Source organism: Diabrotica virgifera, chromosome 3 (assembly GCF_917563875.1).
Source record: "Diabrotica virgifera virgifera chromosome 3, PGI_DIABVI_V3a".
In the NCBI taxonomy this organism is placed as follows: Eukaryota; Metazoa; Arthropoda; class Insecta; order Coleoptera; family Chrysomelidae; genus Diabrotica; species Diabrotica virgifera.
In genome coordinates, this window is record NC_065445.1 from 9,311,682 (window position 1) to 9,339,506 (window position 27,825).

The 27,825-nt window shown below is 30.6% G+C and overlaps 2 protein-coding genes across 5 annotated transcripts in view; one reads left to right on the forward strand and one right to left on the reverse strand.

The window, feature by feature from the left end:
• LOC114324559 (EGF domain-specific O-linked N-acetylglucosamine transferase) overlaps nt 1–27,825 on the reverse strand; it is a 235,792-nt gene that overhangs the window by 183,941 nt on the left and 24,026 nt on the right. The window lies entirely within an intron of this gene.
• LOC114324572 (uncharacterized) lies at nt 1,579–27,563 on the forward strand. Of its 4 annotated transcripts, none has more exons than XM_028272455.2 (2): nt 1,579–1,797; nt 24,345–27,563. In XM_028272455.2, coding segments are annotated over exons 1-2 (1,326 nt in total). In that variant the 5' UTR covers nt 1,579–1,795; the 3' UTR covers nt 25,669–27,563. The 4 variants fall into 4 exon arrangements, with proteins under 4 accessions (XP_028128256.2, XP_050502219.1, XP_028128242.2 ...); XM_050646262.1 differs by lacking the exon at nt 1,579–1,797 and adding an exon at nt 1,845–1,925; XM_028272441.2 differs by lacking the exon at nt 1,579–1,797 and adding an exon at nt 2,170–2,459.

Consider the following 27,825-nt stretch of genomic DNA (forward strand, 5'->3'; position numbering starts at 1 on the left):
TTTTTAATTGCTAATCAAGCGTGCGCGACACTATTTTCCACCGACAGTATGGTGCAAATGAAAGGAATAAATTCGTTATTTCGTAAACCGGCGACTTTAAGGAAAAATCCCGAAACAGTCACATTCTAATGTTTTGACAGTTCTCTTACGTCAAAAATTTTGACCTACGTAATATCGCTTTTGTAGTAAAAATACTATAGATGGTAGAACAGGGCATATTTATATTCGCTGTATTCGCCAGGAGTTTTATTATTACCTGGATCTACAATACTGCCATTAATGCTAACTTACACAGTTGGGTAGCTTGGGTATCAAAAGTGCTACAGGCAACAGTGATAAACAAACTAAACCATATTCAAAGGATGGCTTGCTTAAAAGTAATATGAAAACAACACTTAACTGCTGCAATGGAGTAGTTCATTTGTATCGTCCCTCTACATGTATGTCAAAGAGGTGACAAAGCCGTGAAAATATGGGAGGAAGGGCAAATACGTAGACTTGCCAGAATAACACTTAGCCTGTGCTCACTACGGAGACCAAAGGATGGTATCATAGCCTAGAGCATAGTATCCTACTCTTCATATTCGTGAATTCTGTCGAGCATGTTATATGTGAAAGTACACAGTACACCTTCGGCGAGCCCTGGCCTACACCTGCCCACATGAGGGAGATGTTCCCTGGTGACTTGTCCATCTTGGACCTAAGGAGCAGAGCTTCCTGTGAGGATGCACAATGGATCAATTGTGGCCTAGGTGATGTGGGACTTGACTCGCTCTCTCTACTCTATACAGATACCGTTCCTGGTATCCTGTGTCCAATTATTCGTATACATAGATTTGTATGCGCTTCTACTTTAACTTTAGTTTTGAATACCTGTACCCCAGCACTTTTCTTAGTTTTTCTTGTTCTTATTTGAGTACCTCTAATCATCCTCTAATAATACTATAATAGGTACTTATTCAAAATACAATTCTATCTGTGCTAGAGGCATTCGTCAAGAACTCTGAAATATACAATATAAATGGTTATGATTGTGACGTCATCTCCGAATATTTTATGTTCGTTGTATTTTGTGTTTTGTGGCATTAACATAGTTTTTTTACTTGGATCTACAGACCGAGCTGGTCTCGTAAATTCCACCACTTCGCGCAATCGTACTTGAGACACTGTGTCAGGTGTTTGGATTCTGTTTGAAAATTTGCGTAACTAACTGATATCTAAACCGCGGTATTTATGTTGTATTTTTTTTGAACTAGGTGCAATACTTAGGTAATTATTATTAATAAAAAAAATTATATTAAAATACAATGTTAAAAACTTTAATAATATTAGCAATATTAAAAACTGTAATATATTATATTATCGTATATTATGAATCAGTAGAATAGAGATTATATTTAAATAAATTTAAAGAAACGATTATATTTAAATTTGGTAAATTATAACTCCACTCGACCACATAACTCGAAATACAAGTATGCAAATACGGTTGCGTGAAGCATGGCTCGAAGCCGTGGAATTTACAAGACTAGCTCGGTGTGTAGATCCTTGTGTTTTTTATGTCAAATGACGAAATGACACAACTAAAAACGTCACAACAAATTTTGTCAACCTAACATAAACATAACCATACTAAACACAAACGTAACATTTTGATAATTTTTTAGCGCCTAATTGTGAAATGCCACATTCCAAAAAGTAAAATGAATTTCCGAAAATAATATGAAATCTTGAAAATTCGAACACAATATATTTTTGAGGCAGCAAAACTTGAGGTTGAATACTCGAAAATAACATGTGAGTGAATAAATACTATTTTATTATGTTTGCTAACAGTAACAGTCCAATATTTTGTGTAGTGTGTAGTGGATGATGTAAACCATGTGTAGTTATTTATACATATACCTTAGGTAGCTGTGTAGAGTGTAGGTGTTACAGTAATAATTATGAAATATTGATTCCCCTCCAAGTAATAAAAACTCAATTTGAACTTTGATCTTCTCAATAAACTAAAAAAGATTTAAGATTTCACGGCCGGAATAATCATCAAAAATTTTATGCAGATTAGGAATTGAATCGCAAAATAAATAACAATACTTTATCAACAACATTCATTTTATTTATAGTAATAAAAACCCTGTAAATTAATTATAACATGCACTGCCTTATCAGTCCATGTACGTTTGTATACAATATGAAATATAATATCCATATCAGAGTCCATATTCTGTTTACCTCTACCTAGCAGTATGTTGTCATTCTTGGTGTTGATCAGTACAAGACAGTTGAATACTTGAAATTTCTCATTAATTTGTAAATAGATAATAATGACAAGAAAACCCTTACTTACAATTATCTCATGAGAGGATGGTATTGATATACTTAAAATTTAATGGTTTAAAATATCTTTGTGTGTTTGGAATAAAGTGAGTCAAAATGAGACTTCCTGAGTTTTTTTGGTAAGTTATACTTAAGACTGATTAAATGTGATCTGTGTTTGAAAAGTTTTTGGCACATTATTTTACATTCTGTATGTCAGTTCAAAAATTGTAATTTAAATTTGAAAATAGCCTGGTTTTGGGTAAGAGTTTTTGAAAATACTAAGGTGACTTTTACTTTCTAAATTGAAAAAAAAAATACACTTTTCTGCTTTCCTGTAACATTTTTTTAAAATTCAGTTCGTGAGACTTAACATTATATGCCTGGATCCCAGGTACCAAAAAAGTTGATTAATAGCAAGACGAAAATTTGTTAATAGCTTAACCTGTCATTTGACATGTTCTGCGTGTCAGACTTATTAAAATGCAAAACATATGTATTTGTAGGACAAACATTTTTTCATAATATATTATATAAAGTTTGCTATTGAATAAACTTAAAAACAACCTGCTAGTTTTCACAATCATAAACTTGTCAGGATAACACTTCCACAATTAAAACTTCCCCTGTTCCAGTGTTCCAGTACATCAAAGTTTGTCCTACTAGACACTGCTAAGCTATTAACAAATTTTCAGCTTGCTATTAATCAACTTTTTTTTACTGGCTTGATTCAGGCCTATTACCTAATAAATAAACCTTTAAAAATTTTATTATGTTTTTATGACCTTTATACATGATTTTATAGAGTTTAAAAATATGTCTGTATTGGCAGTGAATTTATCTCTGTACTAAAAAGATGGGTTTTTTTTTTAACATTGCAGAGGTTTATTTAGTATTCATATTTATAGAGTGGGCCTAAGAAAACAGTCCACCTCGATATTTGGCAGTATTTATTAGATTTTAAGGAAATGAAGAAACAGGTCGATTTTTAATCTGAGGAGGACACATTTTTACGGTACATACATCTGTCATTTGTCAACCCCCTCCCTTCCATTTCCCCCACCCCTTATTTTTAAATAGGGGATAGGGGTAGTGTGCTACCTCGTTTGAAAGGTTATTCAATTCTCTATTCAGTAATATTAACATTGACATAATTATTTATACAGGATGTCCAAGAAAAATTATTTTGAATTAAATTAATTGACACAAAAAGAAGAATGTATGCAATTTATTTAACTCACAATACATTCTACTACTGACAGAAAACACAGAAAAATGTTTATTTGACAAATAAATATTGTTTTTCGCTTAAATTCAATATTCAACCTAACAAGAGGCAGATGGATGACAGCTTGAACATTGAAATTAAACGAAAAGCAATGTTTATTTATCAAAAACCATTTTTTTCTTTTTTGTGACAGCAGTAGAATGTATTTTGAATTAAATAAATTACATAAATACATTCTTCTTTTTGTGTCAATTAATTTAATTAAAATATTTTTTTCTTGGACACCCTGTATAAATAATTATGTTAATGTTATATTACTGAATAGAGAATTGAATAACCTTTTAAATGAGCTAGCACACAACCCCTATTCCCTATTTAAAAATAAGGGGTGGGGGAAGTGGAAGGGAGGGGGTTGACAAATGACAAATGTATGTACCGTAAAAATGTGTCCCCTTTAGATTAAAAATCGACATCTTTCGTAATTTCCTTAAAATCTAATAAATACTGCCAAATATCGAGGTGGACTGTTTTCCTTGGCCTACTCTGTATAATGTTTAAAAAAATTGGTTTACTGAGATTGTTGTAGTAGATTTCGAGAATAACGTCCCCTAGTTTTGAAAAATGTGATCTTGGGAAAAACTTTTTTTTAAGTATTTTTACTGTAATTTTGCTGATTAAAATGGTCACATTTATTTTTTTACCTCTAATCAGCGATTCCTGGTGCATATTGGTTGCCCTCACTGTCTTCTCCAAGGCATTCGACAGAGTGCCACACAATATTTTGTTGCATAAGTTAAAACTGATTGGGATTGATGAGCCTTTGTTGTCATGGTTCCAAAGCTAGTTATCTGATCGTAGACTGATTGTTAAAATTGGTACTTTTCTTTCTAAAATTATCCAAGTTCCATCAGGAGTGCCTCAAGGCTATCACCTTGGGCCATTCTTGTTTAATATGTTCATAAACTACATAACTGAATGCTTCACGATCAGTTTATTTTTGCTCTTTGCTGATGACCTAAAATTAAGCTGTGTAATTAAATCCCCTGAGGATTGTGAAAAACTGCAGTATGAATTAAAATTAAATAACTTGCTAGAGCGGTGTAAAAGAAATAACATGGAACTTAATCCAACTAAATGCAAAACTATGACTTTTTCCTGTTTCAGAAATGCTATTATTTTTTACTATAATATTGGTCACTATACCCTTGAAAGAACTTCAATTTCTAAAGACTTCAATTTCTAAACTTGTAAATTTGTATCACCCTTGATACAAACTTACAGCTTTCTCATCATCTAGAGAATGTTGTTAATAAGGCTTTCCAGATGCTTGGTTTTATTAGAAGATGCATCCGGGACTTCACAAATATTACAGCTTTAAAAACCCTCTACTGTGCTTTGGCCTGTTCCTATCTTGAGTATGCCTCCTGTGTATGGTCTCCTTGCTATGGAGTACATACTAATGCTCTTCAGTTAAATGAACATATATTTTTAAAACAAATTGCATGTAGACTTAATATCTTGGACAACTACAGTGCTGCAGATATTCTTAATATCATAAATATGGCACCAATCACTGCCCGTCATAAGAGAAGGGATCTCATCACTTTCTACAACATTCTACATGGAAAAACTGGAACTACAGAGCTTCTTCAACAAATTAATATTCATGTCCCTCTAAGAACAACTAGGGCTACAATTAGTTTCCATTACCCAATCCACCATACTAACTATGGTCTTAACAACTTCCTCACTAGAACTGCCAGACTAGCAAACCAGCACCTTAACATTGACCTTCTTCAAACTTATAGCAAATTCCTGAGTCAGTTTTTAGTAAACATTAATTAAGTAAGATTTACTATTAATTATTATTACCCGTAGTCTGTGAATGTTGTTTCATTTGATTGTTATTACTAATTTTCTATAATTTAAAATTTAAAAGCTGAACATAAGTTGTAGTTGGGCTTTGCCCGTTCATAAATAAATAAAACCACTCTTAATGTTGTTCTGAAGCTATGAGTTATAGGCTATAGAAGCTATAAGCTATCCTTGTGGCATTTTTGTAATCAACTATTCTAAATGGGAAATAAGCCATAATTAACTAAAAAATGTTTTTATTTTGCATTTATGTATGAGAACCACTCTTACTGACAATTATCTCATGAGAGGATGATTGATAAAAAAAATGTATACTTAAGGTTTAATATTTTATAAGATCTTTTTGTGTTTGGAATAACGTGAGCCAAAATGAGACTTCCAGAGCTTTTTTGGTAAGTTTTAAAACTATACAATTCGTTCTTAAAACTTTTTGTCACATTATTTTATATTCTTCATGTTAATTCAAAAATTGTAATTTAAATTTGAAAATAGCCTAGTTATGGGTACGCGTTTTTGAAAATACTAAGGTGACTTACTTTCTAAATTGGAAAAAATTTACTTTTATGCCTTCCTGTAACATTTTTTTTAATTCCAATAGGATTCAGTTCGTGAGACTCAACAATAATAAATGTACCTTTAAAAAGTCAATTTTGTTAAATTTTTATGACCTTTACACACGATTTTATAAACAGTTTAAAAAAATGTCTGTATTGGCGGTGAATTTACCTCTGTACTACAAGGTGGTTTTTTTTACATGTTAGAGGTTTATTCAGTAGACACATATATAATGTATAACAAAATTGGTTTACTAAGATTGGTGTAGTAGATTTTGAGAAAAACGTCTTCCAATTTCGAAAAATGTGATAAAATGTGATGAAAAATGAAAATGGTCGCATTTATTTTCAACGAAAACATTTCGTTTATAAATTCGCAAAAGTGTGTGTGTGTGTTATTACGTTGCCGCTCCTGCAATACTCAGATCAGATTTATCGATGGATTCTTATGTAGTTTTTTCTTCTGAATCCAAATCTGAAAACGGCATTTCGATATTTCTAACCGTCTTCGAGATAATCGACCTCAAAGTCTAAAATGTGACGTTACAATCGTTTTATTTTCTGCCGACACACTACACGCTACACGTCCAGCTGAAATCGTTGCTATTAAGTAATCTAGTTTTTTTTAATCTCGGATTTGTTAAGCCAAGCATAGGTTATTTACATTTGAGATTGACACTTCGTGAATGTCAAACTAAATTTTAAATTAAGTATTAATGAAACATCAATGACATTTGATAGTGAATTTAATTATTATATAAAATAAATAAGATGTTCAAAAATACAATTTGAGTATATTTTAAAAGCAATAATTTATTAAAAGCTTTAAAAAGGTTTATACGAGTATACGGCGTCCCCTTTATGATAAATGGACTGTTCCATTTGCTATGAAATTAAAATATAGTCGGTTCGCCAAACTCGACACAACTGGCTAGTGATTTTAGTAGGTAATTTTTTTGTTTTTTGCGAATTTTGCCAAAATTGGCAAAATTACTAATTATTTAGTAATTATTAACTAATTAGTAATCATTTTTTTTGCCCAATTGGCAAAATTATTGACTAAAATTGCCAGTTGTGTCTGAGTTTAGCGAACCGACAGTATATGAAATAATATTGATTGGTATAAAAAATTATGGTCTGATATGTGCAATTACTTCCTTCCAATGGAAAAAAATATTTGAAGATTTTTCTCAAATTATGGATACCAACAACATTTTCATTTATAACTCTTTTATTTTTAATTTGACGAAGAAAAGTTATTCTTCATAAAAAGCTCTTCATGTTCTAAGATTTATGATGCAACCATCATATATAAAATATTATTAATTTTATACGAGGTACTTATATAAAAAATATGAATTTCGATCAAGAGTAAACTACCTTTATAGTTCATAACATTTAAATTAGAATGATATAATTGCACATTAAAACATAATTATTAATTCTGAACTACTTTTCATAATAGCAATTTTCCATATTATGAATTAAAATACGTAAATAAACAAAGTTTTCGTTATGATAATGCTCGCATTTTCAGCTTGTTTTACCTCTAATCAATGATTCCTGGTGCATATTGTTTGCCGTCACTGTCAAGTAAAAGCTGTAAATGATAGGTCCAAAGTTTTTTTTCATAATTCTGCCCTCTTTTGATGTTTTTCTGTTCCTTCTACTGCTTTAAGCAATACAAGCTTTGTAAATATTTTCTGACCAACTCGCTGCTATTTATCCAGTTTTTATTCCCATAAGGTTCATTACTGTGAGGTTGATTCTTAGATTAATGAAAACACCTTCTGGCTGGGCTTCTTAAATCTATGGGTTGATTTTAGCTCCTTAATTAGGAACAGACTGCTATCCAGACGTCTATCTCTACCCCATCTTTGCCACAAAATTTATTTTTTAGAGCAATTAGCCAATTAAATTGTTCTAACTTTCGCTACAATTTTGTGTGCTGTAGGGGAGTGCGATTAGAACGAAAACATGCATTGTTTCGGAAAAATTCAAACAAGCGTATATTTTTCTAAAACTTTTTGAAGATATTCTTCTTTAGCGACGAATCGATTGAGGGTAAAATTGTACATTGCCACGCGCCTGCGCACACTGACAGTATGTAGTTCATTGCTAATCTTTCAATATAGGTATGTATGACAATGTATGTATCTGTAACCGTGCAAATAAGTCATTAAAAGAATATATTAGTGGTTTTAGGAAATTTATTATTTATTATAATTCTTGTGTTTTTGGATTTGTGTTTCCCTGTAGTAAAATAATAAAATATGTAGGCATAACATGTTTACAGTTTGTCGCCGTGTTGTGTAATTATATCCGAAACTTACGTGTCAATTCAAGTGGCTCGATGGCGTAGTTGGCAGAGCGGTGGGACAGAAAACGGAAGCACACGGAAGGTCGCGGGTTCTAATCCTAGACGATTCATACTTTTTCTATTTTTCGTTATTTTAATAAAAATTTTTTGGAAGTGGTAGATAAGAAAGTTGGTTTAATTTTTAAATAAAATACAAATAACCTGTTGAGTATATTTACTTCGTTTAAATTACCTATATAATAATAGAAGAATATCTTCTTACGTGCGTACAAAGTACACACACATTCTTTTTTTTGTTAGCTTATATACATGTTGAAGTAAAAAGTTCTACTCGCAGATTGGCCGCTAATTGTTTATTAATTGTTTAAACAATAACAATTGTTTTGTATAAATCATTTTAAAAATATCGTTGAATTCATCATTTTACTTTGATCAAATATGTTTCTATTTTTTTTATTATGCTGAATCCGAATATGGCATTTCAATTTGAAAATTCTTATACAGAAGCTCTTATACAGTGTGTCTGCGTAGCTAGGAACCACACGCATACAGTGTGTCTGCGTAGCTAGGAACCACACGGAAAACTTTTTTATTATCAATTTTACAAAAAAAAGTTATTCTTCATAAAATGCTCTGTAAAAACTCAATTTTATACGAGTTATGTCAAAAATATGAATTCGTTAAAGAGTATAGTACCTTTATATTCCCGAATATCAAAAAATGTTATTATGAAAGGTTGTTTGAAATTAAAAACTATGTTTTAATATACAATAACATACATCATTCTAATCGAAAAAAAATATTTTCAATTTTTTCTCAAATTACGGATACTCATCATCATTTTAGTACAATTATGATAACTATTTTATTATCAATTTTATGAAAAAAGTTATTCTTCATCAAATGCTCTACCTGGTCAAAAATCTAAGATACAACCATCAAACATCAAACTTTTTCGATTTTATACGAGGTATGTAAAAAATATGAATTTTTCTAAGAGTTAAGTACCTTTATGTGCACAATATTTTAATTAGAAGGATGTAATTGAACACTGAAACATATTTTTTTAATTCTAAACAACTTGTACTTTACTCTTGAGTGAAATTCATATTTTTTTATACACCTCGTATTAAAATTAATAGAATTTAATATTTGATGGTTGCGTCTTAGATTATATACGATGCAGAGTATTTTATAAAGAATAACTTTTTTTCATAAAACTGATAATAAAAAAGTTATCAATAGGTTCCAAGTTACGCAGACATACTGTATAAGAGCTAAAAAAAATTTTTTTTGTCGAACATTTACTATTGTTGAAGCTTATTATTAAATTTATTTTAGGTAAGTTTTACAGAAAAAAGTTTTGATCACTTTGTATAAACATTTTTGTAGCTGGTAATTTTCGGTTTTTGTATTACATTTTTCTTATCTTTCTTAATTTTCTCAAAAAGAAATAGTTTATTTCATTTCTAAAGTAAAATAATTTAGTGCATTTTAAAGATTACATCCTAAGCTTTAAAAAAGCATCTATAAAACTGTAATAGCTCTGTTCAAACTTGAGTAATCCCGTCTTAAAGTGGTGGTAATTCTGTAAAACTACGAAATTTTCAAAAATTACATTTTTTGAGACGTCCGTCGTTTCACTTGAATTAAATTTGTGAGATTTTCTTTGAATAAAACATCGTTTAGTGAGATGTTTGAAATGTAAGTTGTGCAAAATTGAGAGTCTTATAAGAAAAATTGTATTAGTTACACATTTTTAAATCATTTTTAAACAAAATTCATGTAAGTCTCACTTTCCGCCCACACCGTACCTATGCCCATACATTTTATTTCTTTTTATTATAACCATAAGTTAGTTTAAGTATTCTTCTTTCATGTCCATCTTGTAAAATTTCATTTGATCCATTAGTTAAAGAATTACATTAAAATAACTCAACCGTGCACTTCGCCGTACGCTAGTTTACAGTGCGCCAATGTTTGTGAGAAGGGTGACTTTAGCGTTATAAATAAAAAATTATAGAAGCTACAGATTTAACTTTAGAAAAATCTTTATAGAAGGTTTTTTTGTAAAATTTCCTGAATTTCTCAATGGTCAAGTCAGTTTTTTTTCTAAAATTTATATTTTCGGAGTTATTTTAAAAGACATCTAATTTCGCAGTTCATTTGTTTAATAAAAAATGAAGCACCCACTTCTGGAGTAGAACTTTTTGATATGTTGTTTATTAAACATTTCTTAATGAAATTATAAAAAGTTCTATCTTGTTTGATTTTTTTCGAAGTGAAAATCTATATGCAGTCCCCTACTGCGGCCGAGGCATCACTTTAATAATTTACTCATTTTAGAGGTTTATTTAGTAGTAGTCTATATAAAGCATAAACAAATGGTTTACTGAGATTGGTGTAGTAGATTTTGAAGAAAAAAACGTCTCCCAGTTTTGAAAAATGTGATTTCAAGAAAAACGCCTTTAACATGTTCGATGTCATATTTATTTTGTTTTCCTCTAATAAGCGTTTTCTGGTGCATATTGGATGCCCTCACTATCCAGTAAAAGCTGTACAATTATAGCTGTATAATAGCAGCTGGACAATTCTGTTCTCTTTTGATGTTTTGCTACGTGCCCTGTATTTGTTTTAGCAATATGCGCTTCGTCGATATTTTTCAACTAACTTGTTACTATTTCTCGCTATCTCTGTGACTTATTTGCACAGAATTTATTTTTTGCAGCAATTTGTCAAATTAAATTGTTGAACAAATCAAAGTTATAAAGTCTTCAATCCAATAAAATATAAAATAATATTAAATTCAAAACCTTATTGGGCCCATTTTTTCTGGTTACACCTCCGTGGCTTCTAAAAATGCAAGCCAAACGGATGCTGGAGCAGAAGATGAGGGAATTCTACAGCTTACAATAAATTCACAATAATTCATCTGTCAAGGGCGGAAAAGTTCCAACGAAAAATGGACTTATACTCTATAGGAGTAAACTAATGAAATAAGAATGAGTAAACATTTTCGTTGCAAAACGAAACTAAAGCCTTATTATTTTAGTCTACAAAGTGTTCAGAGAACCCTACAAGTTTTGAAACAACCGGTTTCTATAACTGCAGAAGACGTTAAGATATTTCTTCAGAAACATGCAAACTCCACTGATCCACAAATAAAATCACTTCCCACACTTAGTAATAGAAAAGACAATAAATCGTTCATGATAGGAGTTGAACCAGAGCTAAAAGAACAAATATATGACGTTGCCTTTTGGCCAAAAAACGTTTCGTTTGAACGATTTAATTTTAGATTAGGTAAACGGTTTCTAGGGGATCAGATTGACAAAACATATGTGCAACAGGGACAACCTAATTCTTTTTTGGAAGTTTAAATCCACGAGAGACTCTTTCCAATAACAATAAATCTTTCTTAAAGATAGTGCAGCTTAATGCACAATGTCTTACAAACAAAATGATAAATTTGGAACTATTGGTATTGAAGGAATCACCTGATATTTTAAGTATAGCCGAACACTGGTGTTCAGAAGATAATATGCAATATATGTTTCTTGATGACTACGTAAACGCTTCATATTATTGTCGGACAACCCATATTCATGGAGGAAGCTGTATTTATGTGAAAAGTGGTCTTAAATATCAACCGGTAGATATATCTCGTTTTAGTGAAGAAATGATTTGTGAGTGTTGTGCCATAACTTTTGTGAGTTCAAATCGCAAAGTGTGTGTGATAAGCGTTTATAGGCCTGCAGGAGGTAACGTTGATCAATTTTTTATTAAATTACAACATATTTTGGAATTTTGTAGCAATTCTTATCAGGACCTTTTCGTATGCGGAGATTTAAATGTTGATTATTTGTCAAATTCTGTGCAGAAACAAATCTTACATGATGTTATAGTTAGTTATAATTTGAAAATTACTTCTGTGGACCCTACGAGGATTTTCACAAATAAATTAGGACATACATCATCCACTAAAATTGACTACATGTTAACAAATGTTAATATTGATTTTTGTAAATCTAATGTATACGAGGGTCATTTCAGCGATCATAAAATTTTTACACTTACAGTTGAATCCAATAATGTAAATTTTCATAAAACAGAAAGAAGGATACATTGTTATCGCGATTTATCAGATCAATGCTTATTTCAGTTTCAAAATGCATTGTCTTTACTTAATTTTGATGAAGTGTATAGTCAAAATGACATTAATTTGGCCATGAACGAGTTTGTAGATATAATTTCTTTTAACATGAATGTTTATTGTCCTGTAAAAACACAGAGAAGTAGTACTAAAAACCGTAAAAATAAATGGGTAACCGCAGAAGTAAAGAAAGCCGGTCGTCATATAAAAAATGTATATTGGTTATCTAAAAAACTTCAAAATAATAATTCTCAAAAGGCATATAAAGAAGTCAAAAGAAATTATAATAAACTTATTAAAAATGCAAAAAAGCAATTTAATGAACAGCTTATCATACAATCAGATAACACATCTAAAACAACATGGAATTTGGTAAATAAAGCAACAGGTAGAAAACAAAAAAAATGTAATATAACTCTCAGCTCTGACGGTGGCGATATTACATCTTCTGAGGATATCGCTAATGTTTTTGCTGAATATTTTGCAACTGTAACTGAAAATAATCTTGAATCATATTTTGGCTTGTCTAGATCTACAAAATGTACTTGTTCTAAAATTTCGGACAAAACTTTTTTCTTTACACCCGTTACATATCAAGACGTTGAAGACGCAATTATAAATTTTAAAAACAAGTCCAGTACTGGTTTGGACAACATATCCACAAAAGTCGTAAAATCGGGAATATTTTCTCTATCTGCTCCTTTGAGCTACTTAATTAATTTATCGGTTGCTAATGGCAAATTTCCTGACGCACTTAAAAGCGCAAGAGTTATTCCTATACACAAAAAAAATGATCCAGGATTGATTTCGAATTATAGACCGGTAGCAGTGCTGAGCGTTTTATCAAAAATTTTTGAAAAGGTTGTATATAATAAAATGGTTTGTTTTCTCGACAAATTCGATATTATATCCCCGCATCAACATGGGTTTAGGTCAAAGAAGTCAACGTTGACTGCTGCATGTCATTTTTTTAATCATATATATACAGATCTTGACAGGGGAAGGCATGTGGCAGGTCTCTTTTTTGATTTGTCCCGTGCCTTTGATTGTCTGGATTTTAACTTTATTAAAAATAAATTTTACAACCTAGGTTTCAGAGGAGATTTCTTGGACTGGATAGTAGACTATTTGAGCAATAGAAAAATGTTAGTTTCATATCAGAATTCTGCTTCGACAGTTTTCAATATTGATAAAGGATCTGTTTTAGGACCGCTTATATTTATTCTTTTTATGAATGATCTTCCTGATTACATTAAATCTCGAGTTATTACTATTTACGCAGATGATACTGCACTAGCGATCTCTGCGCCTAGTAAAGAGGAACTTATATTATTATCCAACGGTGTTTTTGGGTCATTTGTAGATTGGTCCAAAGCAAATGGATTAATAGTAAACGTTGATAAAACTCAATTTTTATATTTTCATTCCCAAAATGTTCTTAGCAATGTATACTCATTATCATTTAAATTTGACAATATACTTATTTCGTCAGTTACAACAACAAAATTTTTAGGTTTAAATATAGATTGCCGTTTGAGATGGACTGAACAAGTCAATACAATAAATACAAAATTAAATAAATCGTTTTATGCTATTTCTAGAATAAAAGATACTATGCCGATATCAGCACTGATCAATATCTATTACGGCCTTGTTTACAGTCATATGAGTTACAACATACTACTATGGGGAAATTCTATTGACAGCCCTAAAATTTTTGTAACTCAGAAAAAAATTATTCGAAAAATATTCGGGCTAAAATTTCGGGAAACTTGTAAACCAACGTTTATAAAATACAAAATCATGTCATTCTATAGTCTGTACATTTACCACACACTTCTGTTTGTCAAAGAAAATTTCAATCAATTTGAAACTAATGCTCATCGACATGATTACCATACAAGAAATTGTAATAAGCTCCGAATACCCCAGTTTAAAACATCAAGATTAGAAAATAGTTTTAAATTTATGGGAATGAAATTGTACAATAAACTTCCCGATGAAATGCAGGAGATTGCTAGTTTTAGCAGTTACAAAAATAAAATCAAAAATTTATTATTAGCCAAATGCTACTATTCCGTCAAAGAATTCCTTGACGATATCCTATAAACTATTTTACACTATTTTATTTTTTATGTATAAATTGTTTTGTATATACAAAGTCTAAAATGTCTAAAAATGTTAGTCTAAATATGTTATTTTATAATATGTGTTAGGTGTTAGGTACCTATAAAAAATTGTGTAGCTAAACAATGTTAGCTTGTAACAGTTATATTACTGTATATGACCTGTCCTATACATTTGTAAAAATGTCTTAAAAGGATGAATAAATATTTCTATTTCTATTTCTATTGGTTTATCATCAGAGGATGCATATGTAATCTCTGAACCAACTAAAATAATTCAGGCTCATTGTGTAGTCGTTTGGCTTGCATTCTTAGAAGCCACAGAGGTGTAACCAAAAAAATGGTCAAAATAAGATTTGCAATTTAATATTATTTAATATTTTATTGGAATGAAGACTTTTTTGATTGAAGATAGAAACGTTTTTTTTTTTAAATTCCAAGTTCGTCAGACTTAACATTAATAAATAAACCTTTAAAAAGATAATTTTGTTATATTTTTGTGACAAAGATATATATATACACGATTTTATATAGATTTCAAAAAAATGACCAAAACTTGTTTTACAAGTCCCTCTAATCTCATTTTGTTGTATTCTTGGTTTCAAACATGGACCTATAAACTCTGTGTTTATACGTCCATGGTTTCAAATTTTTAAATGGATAATATTGTTGAAATTTAGACTGAAATTGTACATAGCAAATGTTTGTTTAGTGTTTTTACTTATATAATCCAAGAATTGAATATAGTTCATATCGATGTGACCTATTTTCAAATATTTGGCTCTTATCTATTGAGATAAAAATGATCTGGTACTTCATGTTAGCTCTTGTTGGATTTTTAACATTCAAATTTAGTTTACTTTTGTAGATTATGTTCTGATTTGATTCATTCTTTATCAATAAAAATTTGTATTTGAACAATACGTGCCTAAGTCAACTGAAATCAACACGAAAGAAAACCGTATGTTTCCTGTATCCTCTCACCGTCATATTTTACTAGTAATGCTAATAGAAATCTTTATTTGGAACAATTTACGTCAGTACTGGTCAACAAACAAATAAAGAGACACTGAACAAAATAACGGCATTTACATATAAAGATATTCATGTATATTATTAGCTAAACTAATAAACAGCCCATTAACTAATGGTAAAATATTGCGAAACCTCTAAATTTTAAAGAACCGCTTGTATTGACATGAAATTTAGCATACACATAGCTAACATGTCAGAAAAAGTGATATTGTGACGATGTGTGCTTTTGTCCTGAGAGTGAAAGTCTCCCCTTCACGGGGGTGAAAAAATATACATTTAAAATAAGTCCGGAAATGAATAAATTGACTAATTCTAAGCAACTTTTGTTCCACAGCGTTTTTCATTAGGTCATTACTTTTCGAGATATTTGCGAGTAAATGTGTTCATTTTTCAACAAAAACAAACTCGTTTTTAGACGCCCTTTCGCAAATAACTAAAAAAGTAAGTATTTTATTGAAAAAAAACTTAGTAACAATATAGTATATAAAAAAGTTTAAAAAATGGTGTATGTATGAGGTCTCTAGACATAGTAGAAGCAGAGTTGTAGCTAATGAAAAATAGGTTCATATTCGTCAAATTCCAAATCGAATATTTCAACGTGAAGTAACCAAAAAATGAAACACTTTCATTACAACTTTTTTTAAAGTGTTTAGAAAAGCCTTATTTCTGTTTTTTTTAAATTTTCTAGCGTCAAAAGTAAGCAACTTACGCCAAAAATAAAGTTGGTTCCTTTTTTTGTTAAAAAAAATCGTAAAAATTAGCCCAAATTAGCATCCTAAATAAAATTAATCGTTACCATTCCATAAGTTCCTTTACTTCTGTATGTATTGTTTACATGATTTGTAAGTCGCTTCAAAGTGCTGATTTTTAAAAGGGCTTGAACGAGTCACTAATCACGAGTGTATGCAAATTTTAAACAGCCACATGTTAATCAATTTTTGTCTTAAAGAAAAACAAAAAATTCAAAATATTCAGAAAAGCAAAACCTAAATTTTTTATTGTTTGAAATTTTTGATATCACTAATAATTTTTAAGTTATTTTAAAAAAAAGCATTTGTCTTTCAAAATTAAAAAAAAAATACATTAAACCAAATTTTTTCAAAAATAAGTGTTTTGAACCGATAAAATTTACAAATCATATAAATAAAACATAAGTAAAGCAACTTGTGAAGCTGTAACGATTAATTTGATTTAAGATGCTAATTACGGGGCGATTTCTCGATTTTTTTACCAAAATAAAAAGGGACCAAATTTATTTTGAGCTTAACTTGTTTACTTTTGATGCCAGAAACTAAAAAAAACAACATTAAGCTTCTTCTAAAAATAACAATAAAACTTGCAATGACTTTTCCCCAAGAAGTGCTTAATTTTTTGGTTATCTCACGTTAAAATATTCGATTTGGAATTTGACGAATATGAACCTATGTATATTTCATTAGCTACATCTCTGCTTCTACTGCGTCAAGAGACCTCATAACACACCATTTTTTGAAGTTATACTTCTTTACCGGCGATAGAGGGTGGATTTTTATATGTTAAAACCTATCAGCCCGACGCATGCGCATTATAACTTTGTTCTGATTGGATGTTCAAATGACATGTCAAAAATTATCCGATATGGCAGCTGTAGGACAGCTGTGGTTTGGAGGTAAAGGTAAAGGTAAACAAATGTATAATATATTAGTTTTATTGTTGTGAGGACAGAAACAAAAAAGTTTATAATATTGTAGTGACTTTTAAATAGTTTTTAAAAGCAACAGGTACGTAATAATTGTTAATGTATCATGTGTATAAACCTACCTATTTGATCTGCCAAAATACATAGTATGTAATACTTTTATTTATATAATTTGATTACCATCAAAATTTCTATCAATATTCACCTAATATATTGTTTTCTTACTCTATGTTTTGTTGTATTTTTTCAATTCTAAATCATTTTAATTCAAAATTAAAATAATTTGATCAATTTTCAAAATATCAAAATATCACAAGTTTAATCCGTTTAGTTAGTCGATCTTCGTAAATAATGACGCATAGTGTCCGTGGCTAAGCGTTGAAGGCGAATGAATTCCAATACCAACCGCGCTTATCAGCGCTGGTTCGAGTCCCAATAGAAACTTTCTTTTTTGTTTTTTTTAATACATTTTATGATTGTAAGTATATTTATTATATAAAATTGTATTTTCAGAAAATACGTATTTAGTTAAAAAAAATTTCGACAATTAATGTTCAGACATCATTTGTGGCTTGTTTAATGTGTTTGTGTGTGTTTTATTCTTTTATTATTTTAATTTTTGGCACTGTTCTAATAAAAATGTTTGAGAAGTAGTAAGTATAAATTAGTTTAATATTTAAACAAAATATAAATAAAAAGTATATTAATTTCGTCTAAATCATATAATAGAAGTATAACTTCTTACGTGCGTACAAAGTACACACACATTCTTTTTCTCTCTTTTTTATATGCTATATTTTTGCTAACTTTGTGTTTTGTAAACTTTTGTTATTATTATAAAATACATTTATAGTTTATGTTAATTCAGGTATTCATTACTCATATTTTATTGTACCTACTTATCATTTAGAATGACACGATAAATGATATGCGTTTAATATGTACCTTGTTCAAGGTTTCCACAATGCCTCATTAAAAATTTAATGTAAAAATACAGTAAAGAACATACGAGTAGTTTACCAATTTAAAAACGAATATATCCACAATATACAGGAGCTAAGATAAGTAACAAACGATGGCGATGTATATATTACAAAAGGGTCATTTTGATAAGAGGTGTCGTTGAATCTTCAGAGGACACACAATGGCACAATGTAACAGATATCATGATAAGAATAAAATTAATTTGCTTCGGAAGTTACCGGATGTCAAGAAAGTCCCAGAATATTTTATAGAGTCGCTAAACCGAATCAAATTCAAAGTTATCCTAGCATGAAAGTAGTGATAGTAGCTTCAGAACTAAATCCTAAAGACTTCTACCAAACGTCAAATTAAAGAGGAAGGATAGAAATTTTTTTTCTGTAAAGCAGTGCTTATACATTTTTTGAATATATTTTTGTCCGAAAAAATCATTTTTGAGTTTAAAAGCTGGCAGTTCTATTGGACATTTAATTTTGAACAACTTTTCTCTAGATATACAGGGTGTCCCGAAAAGATTGGTCATAAATTATACCACAGATTCTGGGGTCAAAAATAGGTTGATTGAACCTAACTTACCTTAGTACAAATGTGCACACACACAAAAAGTTATAGCACTTTAAAGTTACAGAATGAAAATCAATTTTTTCCAATATGTCGAAAACTATTAGAGCTTTTTTATTGAAAATGGACATGTGGCATTCTTATGGCAGGAACATCTTAAAAAAATATAGTGAAATTTGTGCACCCCATAAAAATTTTATGGGGGTTTTGTTCCCTTAAACTCCCCTAAACTTTTGTGTATGTTAATATTAGATTATTAGAGAGATATTGCATAGTCACTTTTGCACTTGCTGTATTACAGCACGCTTTATTTTGACAGTAGAGCATGCGCAGATGTGATATTTGGCTTACGCTGCGTTATTGGAAATAGTGCCTGCCGTTATTAGGGGAGCCGTTACGCTGTGCGGTATTCGTTGCGCTATTTTCTTTTCAGGTTATGTTTGTTGTTTTTCTTTCATTTAAACTAAGTTTATTTGTAATGATTTTCTTAAATGAGTACCTCAGACAGTAGCAAACGAATCAGATTTACATCTGATGACGATTTGTGTTTATTAAAATAAGTTGTAAGTCAAAATCAATCGACTTATTCAGAAAATTGGACGTTAGTTCAGGAAAACATGAAGTGTACAACAGGAAATTTTTTTATTTTAAGAACACTCAAGGATCATTTGTTTCTCATGCTCGATATTTGGAAGAGAATTCAAACCTTCCTTCCATTTAAATCAAATTCTTTATTTTTAGCATGTAATAGGTGTATGTTCATCTTCCAGAATGTTATGTGCAAGATGATAAACTAGATGTTCTTATCGTTAGCATTGGCCAAAATGAGAGCTTCTAACTAAATATTGATCCAAAATTGCATACAAATTAGACAAACAACTAATCTTAATCGAGCCGTAAAAATACCGCCAACAAAATGTTGAGCAATATCTGTATTTATGACACGTCTGAGAAATGTCAATTCTGTCAAAATAGCGCGGTGTAAATATCGCAACGTAGGCTGTATTATATTTGCAATATCTCTCTATTATTGTAGTTAAACACAATGTTTTTAAAACTTTTTGCCTCTTAGTACTTTCTCGAAAAGCCAGTTTTTATCGAGATATTTTGAATACAGTAAAACCTCGATATAACGAACTAATTGGGGGACGGGATGTCCGTTAAAGCCGAAAGTCCGTTGTATAAAAATAGGTTTAAAATCAATCAAATTTTCTTTTGAAATTATGTAGGTACTGTATTTAGACACAGTGTACAAATCTGTAAGTTTTGAAAAAAAGGAATAAAGTTTTGATCGCGACTTGCTTACTTTTCTAATTCACCTAAAAACTTTCTGCAATATTGACAAAATTATTCACTGATTCATGGGTTGAACAAACTATGTATTTTTTGGCAAAACATACAATTTATTAAAGTTGCCATCTTCTGAATTTATTGCTGAAAAATATTCTAACAGCACAACCTGTGGAATGAGAAGGCGGGGTAGACCAAAACTGAGGTAGATGGACGGGGTAACACAAGATGCTGAAAAGATCGGAGTCGGCAACTGGAAAATGCAAGCAAGGGACAGAACAAAATGGCGTAGTAAGCTTGAAAAGGTCGAGGTACTCCAAGGGCTGTAGCGCCAAGATGATATCGATGATGATGATGATGATCTTCTGAATTTAGAATACTTTCAGGGGGATTAGCAGGAGCTTTTTCTAAAATCGATAAACATTTCACATCTTTAGGCGGTATTACCAGTTTCTTCTCATGAAATTTTCTCACTGCAGGTACATATCCTTTAAAAACCAATTTTTGAAAATATCTCTGGTGAACCATGCTCTATTAGAGCTATAATATGAACCGAGCAGATGATGCCTTTTGACCATTATATCTTTGACAACACTAGGTTTACGAAATTTACCAAATAAGTATTATTATAGTAGTCAATCCATCGGCGTTAGCACAAAGCAGTGCTGATATGTTTCCTTTTTGTTTTTCCTTGTAAAATTCGATTTTTCACATTTTTTTACATTTGATCTGATTTCTTGTCCGTTATATCCGAAGTCCGTTAAATAGAGGTCCGTTCTATCGAGGTTTTACTGTATTTGTCATATCCACCACATATTTTTATATGGTTAAGTACGATTATGGAAACCTGGTAATAACACGAAAATTTATTTATAATTTACATTTTCACGTATATTTTGAACCATATTAAACAAGAAGCCACATCTCGATAAAAGGTGCCTTAGAACGTACACAAACATTTGGGGGGGTTTAAAGGAACGAAACCCCCATAAAATTTTTATGTGTAAACATATTAAAAAAGAAGCCGCTTCTCAATAAAAACTGACTTATCGAAAAAATACTAAAGAGACAAAACAGTTTTAAGAATATTGTGTTTAACTAATGGTACCACAATAATAATTTAATTGGAACGTACACAAAAGTTTGGGGTGTTTAAGGGAACAAAACCCCATAAAATTTTTATGGGCTGTACAAATGTCACTGTTGTTTTTTTGAGATATTCCTGCCATAAGAATGCCACATGTCCATTTTCAATAAAAAATCTCTAAGAGATTTCGATATATGAAACAAAATCGATTTTCATTTTGTAACTTCAAAGGGCTGTAACTTTTTTTGTGTGCACTATTGTATATAGGTATGTAAGTGAGGTTCAATCAACCTATTTTTGAACCCAGAATATGTGGTATAATTTATGACCAATCTTTTCGGGACCCCTGTAAATATATGTACGAAAAGTGCATAGAATTCACGCTAGTACAAAGGGACGAATTCACCCGTTTCTCAAAAACGCACCCCTTCAAATGGCATCACTCCGCGATTTTTTTATATTTGGAGTCCATTGACCATATTAATCTCCTTTAACGTTGTAATTCTTTTCTAAAGTAGATAATCAATTGCCTATATCTACTGTATGTATCTTGTATATTCTGTAACCAGTGTTTATGTACCGTTGCATGTACCGTTTTACATTAAACGAATCGTCAATATTGAAGTAATGCTGTTCAAAGAAAAGATTAGATAATAGTGTGTTTTAAATAATTTTTTGGTATATTATCATCCTTTCCGGAACATAGCTAATTGTTTTTTGTTTGCTTTACATGTACATAGATGACTATTATTAAGGAAATTATGAAATCAATTCATCCAAAATCTCTTTATCTATTATTTACAATAGATAAAAAATCGTAATACCGTGAAATCGTCTATCTGCGAAAAAATAATCGATTTCGCGTAAAAGTCTTATATTTACATGTATATGAAGGTTCTAAAAGATAATTGTGAGATAATATAAATATGATTTAATTATCAATTATTAATACTCCAAATGTGTTTATTTTAATTAAAATATAAAACAACTTAATTTTTAGTTTTTACACTCTCCGAATAAATGATTTTAAAATAAAATTTGAACCTAATTTTTTGTTCTTTACAAGAAGAATTAATAATTATTATTATGTATTTATATAAATAATATACATTAATCAATAAAATTTAAATATTTTTTAGGAAATAATAGTAAAATTCAATTTTTTTATGGAAAAGAGTAGGTAACTAATTAATTTTTCCAGGAAGTGAAAATAGCACAGTTTATACAGGGTGTCCCGAAAAGATTTGTCATAAATTACACCACAGATTCTGGGATCAAAAATAGGTTGATTGAACCTCACTTACCTATATACAATAGTGCACACAAAAAAAGTTACAGCCCTTTGAAGTTAAAAAATGAAAATCGATTTTTTTTCATATATCGAAAACTCTTAACGATTTTTTATTGAAAATGGACATGGGGCATTCTTATGGCAGCAACATCTTAAAAAAAATTAAAGTGCAATTTGTGCATCCCATCAAAATTTTATGGGGGTTTTGTTCCCTTAAACCCCCCCAAACTTTTGTGTACGTTCCAACTAAATTATTATTGTGGCACCACTAGTTAAACTCAATGATTTTAAAACTTTTTTGCCTCTTAGTACTTTTTCGATAAGCCAGTGTTTATCGAGATATTTTGAATATTTGTCGAATCCACCACATATTTGTACACGGTTAAGTACAGATCTGTTAATAAGAGATAATTAATAATTAATAAGAGACCTGTTAATAATCTGAAAATTTATTTATAATTTAAACATTTTTAGGTATATTTTGAAAAAGAAGCCAAATCTCGATAAAACGGGACTTATCAAAAAAAGACTAAGGGGCAAAAAAGTTTTAAAAACACTGTGTTTAACTAACGGTACCACAATAGTAGTTTAATTGGAACGTACACAAACATTTGGGGGGTTTAAAGGAACAAAACCCCCATAAAATTTTTATGTAAATATATTAAAAACGAGTTTGCATCTCGATACAAACTGGCTTATAGAAAAAATACTAAGAGGCAAAAAAGTTTTAGAAACGTTGTGTTTAACTAATGGAACCACAATAATGAATTATTTGGAACGTACACAAAAGTTTGGGGGAGTTTAAGGGAACAAAACCCCCATAAAATTTTTATGGGGTGGACAAATTTTACTACAATTTTGTTTTAAGATGTTCCTGTCATAAGAATGATACATGCCCATTTTCAATAAAAAATCTCTAATAGTTTTCGATATATTGAAAAAAATCAATTTTAATTTTGTAACTTCAAAGGGCTGTAACTTTTTTTATGAGCACATTTGTACTAAGGTAAGTTAGGTTCAATCGAACTATTTTTGACTCGAGAACGTGTGGTATAATTTATGACCAATCTTTTCGGGACACCCTGTATAATAATTAAATTTGCTATTAAATAATATTTATTTATATTTTATTAATAATTTAATATTTAGTCTGATTTTGACGAGTCTGTCAGAAGTAAACAACGAATGCTTTGTGATAGATGACGTTAGGACCAAACATAATAGTTTATTGAATTATTTTAATATATACCTAGTTTGTTTCAAATCTAAATAATAAATAAATAATAAAGTTACTTTATTAAGTTTTAATTAATGTATTTCAATTTTAAAAATACAGAAAACGTAATATGAAGCTCCGCACTAGTCTACAGTACCACCTTGTTTTTATTATTAATAAACTTTTTAATTTTTTTACTTAATTAGAGGGCTTTGGTAATAATCAGTTAGCCGGCCAATTTTTTTTATTTAACTAAGTATAATAATAATATTTTTTTATTTGAAAACTCGATCATTCTTCACGATAAGATGGTTTTATTTCAATTTATATAACAACTATGTTTATGGGCAAAAAAATATGTCTTTATTAACGATAAATATTTTCAATCTAGGTTAAGGTTCAATCACGATTATTTTTATGTCATATTTTTATATTTTTTCGATTAGCTCACCGAGTTGTTCATAGAAATCATTTTTTATTTCCATGTCTTTCTCTTCTGTAGCACCATGTGCATTAAATATATGTTGATATTTCTGTATTTCCCCGCGCATTCTCAAAGAGCACACTGTTTTTGATATTGCTTGAAAATCAAAGAAGTCTTATATGATTAATTTTTATTTTCTGTTTCAGGAACACAACTATTCCAGAAATAATAAGCAGCAGTTCCATTCCGATAAGAAATAGAGCCGGGTTTGAGACCATAGCTGTGATCTTACCATCATTTTTCTACTCATTAATAATCGTTGTATTGGAAACGTATATCTCGCTGAAGACGTCATCTAAATTTGTCTTAGAATTAGCCACCATAGTTTTACCAATAACATTAGGAATGACGCTCTTATCAGAATATTCAAATCTAATGATAGGAGTGCTGAGTATGTTGAGCGCCCTGTTATTGGGTGTCTCTTACAAAAAAAGAACGAGCACCAAGAAGTCTGATTCATTCCATACTAGTTTTATCACCAATTCTAGATCTACTATTAACATTTTATCTGTGATAGCTATATTAGCCGTTGATTTCGACATATTTCCGTCTAGATTTACAAAAATGGACACCTTGGGATACAGCCTGATGGACACCGGCGTTGGCCTCTACGTCTTCGCTAACGGCATCGTGTCACCGGAGTCTCGGGGGGTAAAAAACCCCATCTCCAAGTCAATAAAAGGTTCATTACCTCTGTTTTTGATAGGTAGCGCCAGATTCGTACTTACCAAACTCTTCCACTACCACGTCCCTGAGGGGGAGTACGGAGTACACTGGAATTTTTTTATAACTCTAGCTGTCACCAAACTGTTCACTTCGTTCCTTCTCAACGTTTTTAGTATTAGGAATATTTATGTTAATGCTACGATGCTAACCTTAGCACACCAGATATTACTAGTGTGCGGACTACAAGAATTCGTCTTTGAAGATTTTAAAAGAGACAACTTTGTCAAGGCTAATAAAGAAGGACTGGTCTCTTCCATTGGCTTCATCTCTTTGTATCTCTATTCCGTTCATTTTGGTTATGTACTAGACTTAAAAAATAAAAACCAAAAATTCTCTAGCGTGTTTAAAAAATTTGTGATAGCTATTTTACTATTCCTAACGTTATCTGTGGCGTTTCAACAAACTTTTGGAATATCGAGACGGGTAGCTAATGCAGCTTACGTCTTTTGGATTCTGTTTATAGGTATCTTTATGACGGGATTGTTTTACATACTTCAAACCATCCAAATCGCCATTTTTGGACCGACTAGGGTAGTACTTGTGTCTTATATTTTCGAAGCTGTCAATCATAATGGTTTAGTATTTTTTCTAATCGCTAATGTGCTGACTGGCGTTATTAACATGTCCATGAATACTAGGAAAGTTGATACTATTCCCGCCTTATTAATTGTTATGGGTTATATGACTGTCAACTGTCTAGTTGTGGCAGTTTTGTATTCCAGAGGATTTAAATTGAAACTTTGACAGGAACCGCAAGTAAAACAGAAATTTGGATAAAGTGAATTGATCCAAAGATGTGCCTTAAATCGCTGTAATGAACTTCTCTACAGAGTTAATGCATCGTTAGCAATTAGTGATTAGGTTTTTGTGTCGAATGTTTTTCATCTTTACCTACTGCAAATGATTTTCTTGGCAGATGAGAGATTACAACCATTGAGCAGTCTTTGAAGATCTCACATACCACCCTATAACAAACCATATTTTTTGCTCCTAGATTTAGTGATGGTCTGTATCAGACCGAGGCTTTTGCAAATCAATCAGTTTTTTTTCTTCTTTCTTTCTTGGCTCTACAACTCTAATAGTCTTGACCACGTTTATTATTTTCCTCAACTCTTACCGGTTTTATGCAATAACCTCCCATTGTTGCAGCCCCATCTTACGTAGATCACTCCTTACTGTATCCTTCCATCTTTTTCTTGGGCGACCAACTGACCTCTCATCGGGCCTTTCCCAAAAGGTTGTTTTTAGTAGTCTTCCATCATTCGATCTCATTAGATATCCTGCCCATCTTATACGATTTGCCTTGATGTATCGTACTATGGTCTTACTGTTGTTTTGTATACTTTCATTTTACTTTCCGTGGTCAGATATTTGTTTCTCGGAGGCAACCACTTACTTTTGCTGCTTGCCTTGTGGTCTCTGTTTTTATATTCCTGTCGCTAGTGATCTCTACTCCTAGGTAATTGAATTTCTTTACTTGTTCTACAATTTTGCCGTCTATTTCTAGTTTGCATCTACGCGACTCTTTACTGATCACTATACATTTAGTTTTTTCTACTGATATTCTCATATTAAATTTGTTTGCTGTGATATTGAAGGTGTGGAGCTGCATTTGTATCATTGTTATCAGCAATTAGTACTGCATAATCGGCATAGTATACAGTCGCGATTTTATGCGCTTCCATGTGTTATCCATGTCGTTTTCTTACTTCGTGAATTATTTGATTCATTACCATATTGAATAGCAATGGGCTGAACGGGTCTCCTTGGCGGATTCCTCCTTTTAGTTATATGCATTCTGTTTCTCCTGTTGACATTATAACTCTGTTCTTGTTAATTTCATTAATTGTTCTTATCTGATGGTCTATTTGTTCAGCTTATAATAAATTTAAGATGTCATTTCGCCTCACCCGGACAAAAGCACTTTTTAAATCTACAAAGCACATGTATGCTAGTTTTCCATGTTCAATAGACTTTTCTTTTTTAGAAGAGAGTCGAAATTTCAAAATAATTCATGAAAATAATTTCATCTGTGATCTGTGCAAAAATTTAACTGACTATATATTTGGCAGTCATGGTCAGGATGTGGCGATAGGGATCCCAAATGTGTTCATATGTTTTCTCTCTACTTTTTTCAGTGTCCACGACAAAAACCAGTTCAGCTTGAGCTTGAAGGAGTTTTTGAAAACAGAAATATAAAATTTTGACGGTAATATCTCGTTGCTGTATATTTTTTCTAGATTATTACAAGTAGTTTGAGATCACACAATTTGTCTACAGTTCCTTGATTTTAATTTGAAGTTTATACACTTGTTGGACTGTTTTTGATACAGGGTAAACCGTTATTTTTATTATAAATTTCAAACAATTTTGGTTTGTAAGTAAAAACAAAATTGCAATTTATTATGCACTTACCACGATGTTATTGTAAGTCTATTCTTTTTCAACAACCTTTCCGATAACCTTCATCGAAAGAGGTGAATTACTAATAATTTATTTATAAAACAATGTACTGACGACTTAATGATTAAAAATAAGTGTTTTGTATTTTATTATTTTGTATTTTTGTTAGTAATATTGTTATTTATTAAAAAAATTGTAAAAATACACAAAAATTTTAATACATCACTTTCATATTAGTTTTTTAGTTGTGTTATTTAGCGCATCTATTCCTAAAGTGGTCTATATGGACCCCCAGGGGCCGATTTCGACTTGCAGAGGGGTCACCGACAACGAAAAAAAGGCATCAAAATAAGATTAGAATATTGGGTATATAATACACATATTATTGCTTATTAATATTCACCGAGGAAGGTGGGTCATATTCTTCCCTCTTGTCTACATGTCTCATCCAATTTTTATGAATTCTATGATAGATTTTTCTTTCAAAAGTAACTAATT

Coding starts and splice junctions, on each gene's coding strand:
- LOC114324572 (XM_028272441.2), top strand. CDS start 2,437: ATGAGACTTCCTGAGTTTTTTTG. Junction 2,460..24,344: donor AGACTTCCTGAGTTTTTTTG/GTAAGTTATACT, acceptor TTTCTGTTTCAG/GAACACAACTATTCCAGAAA.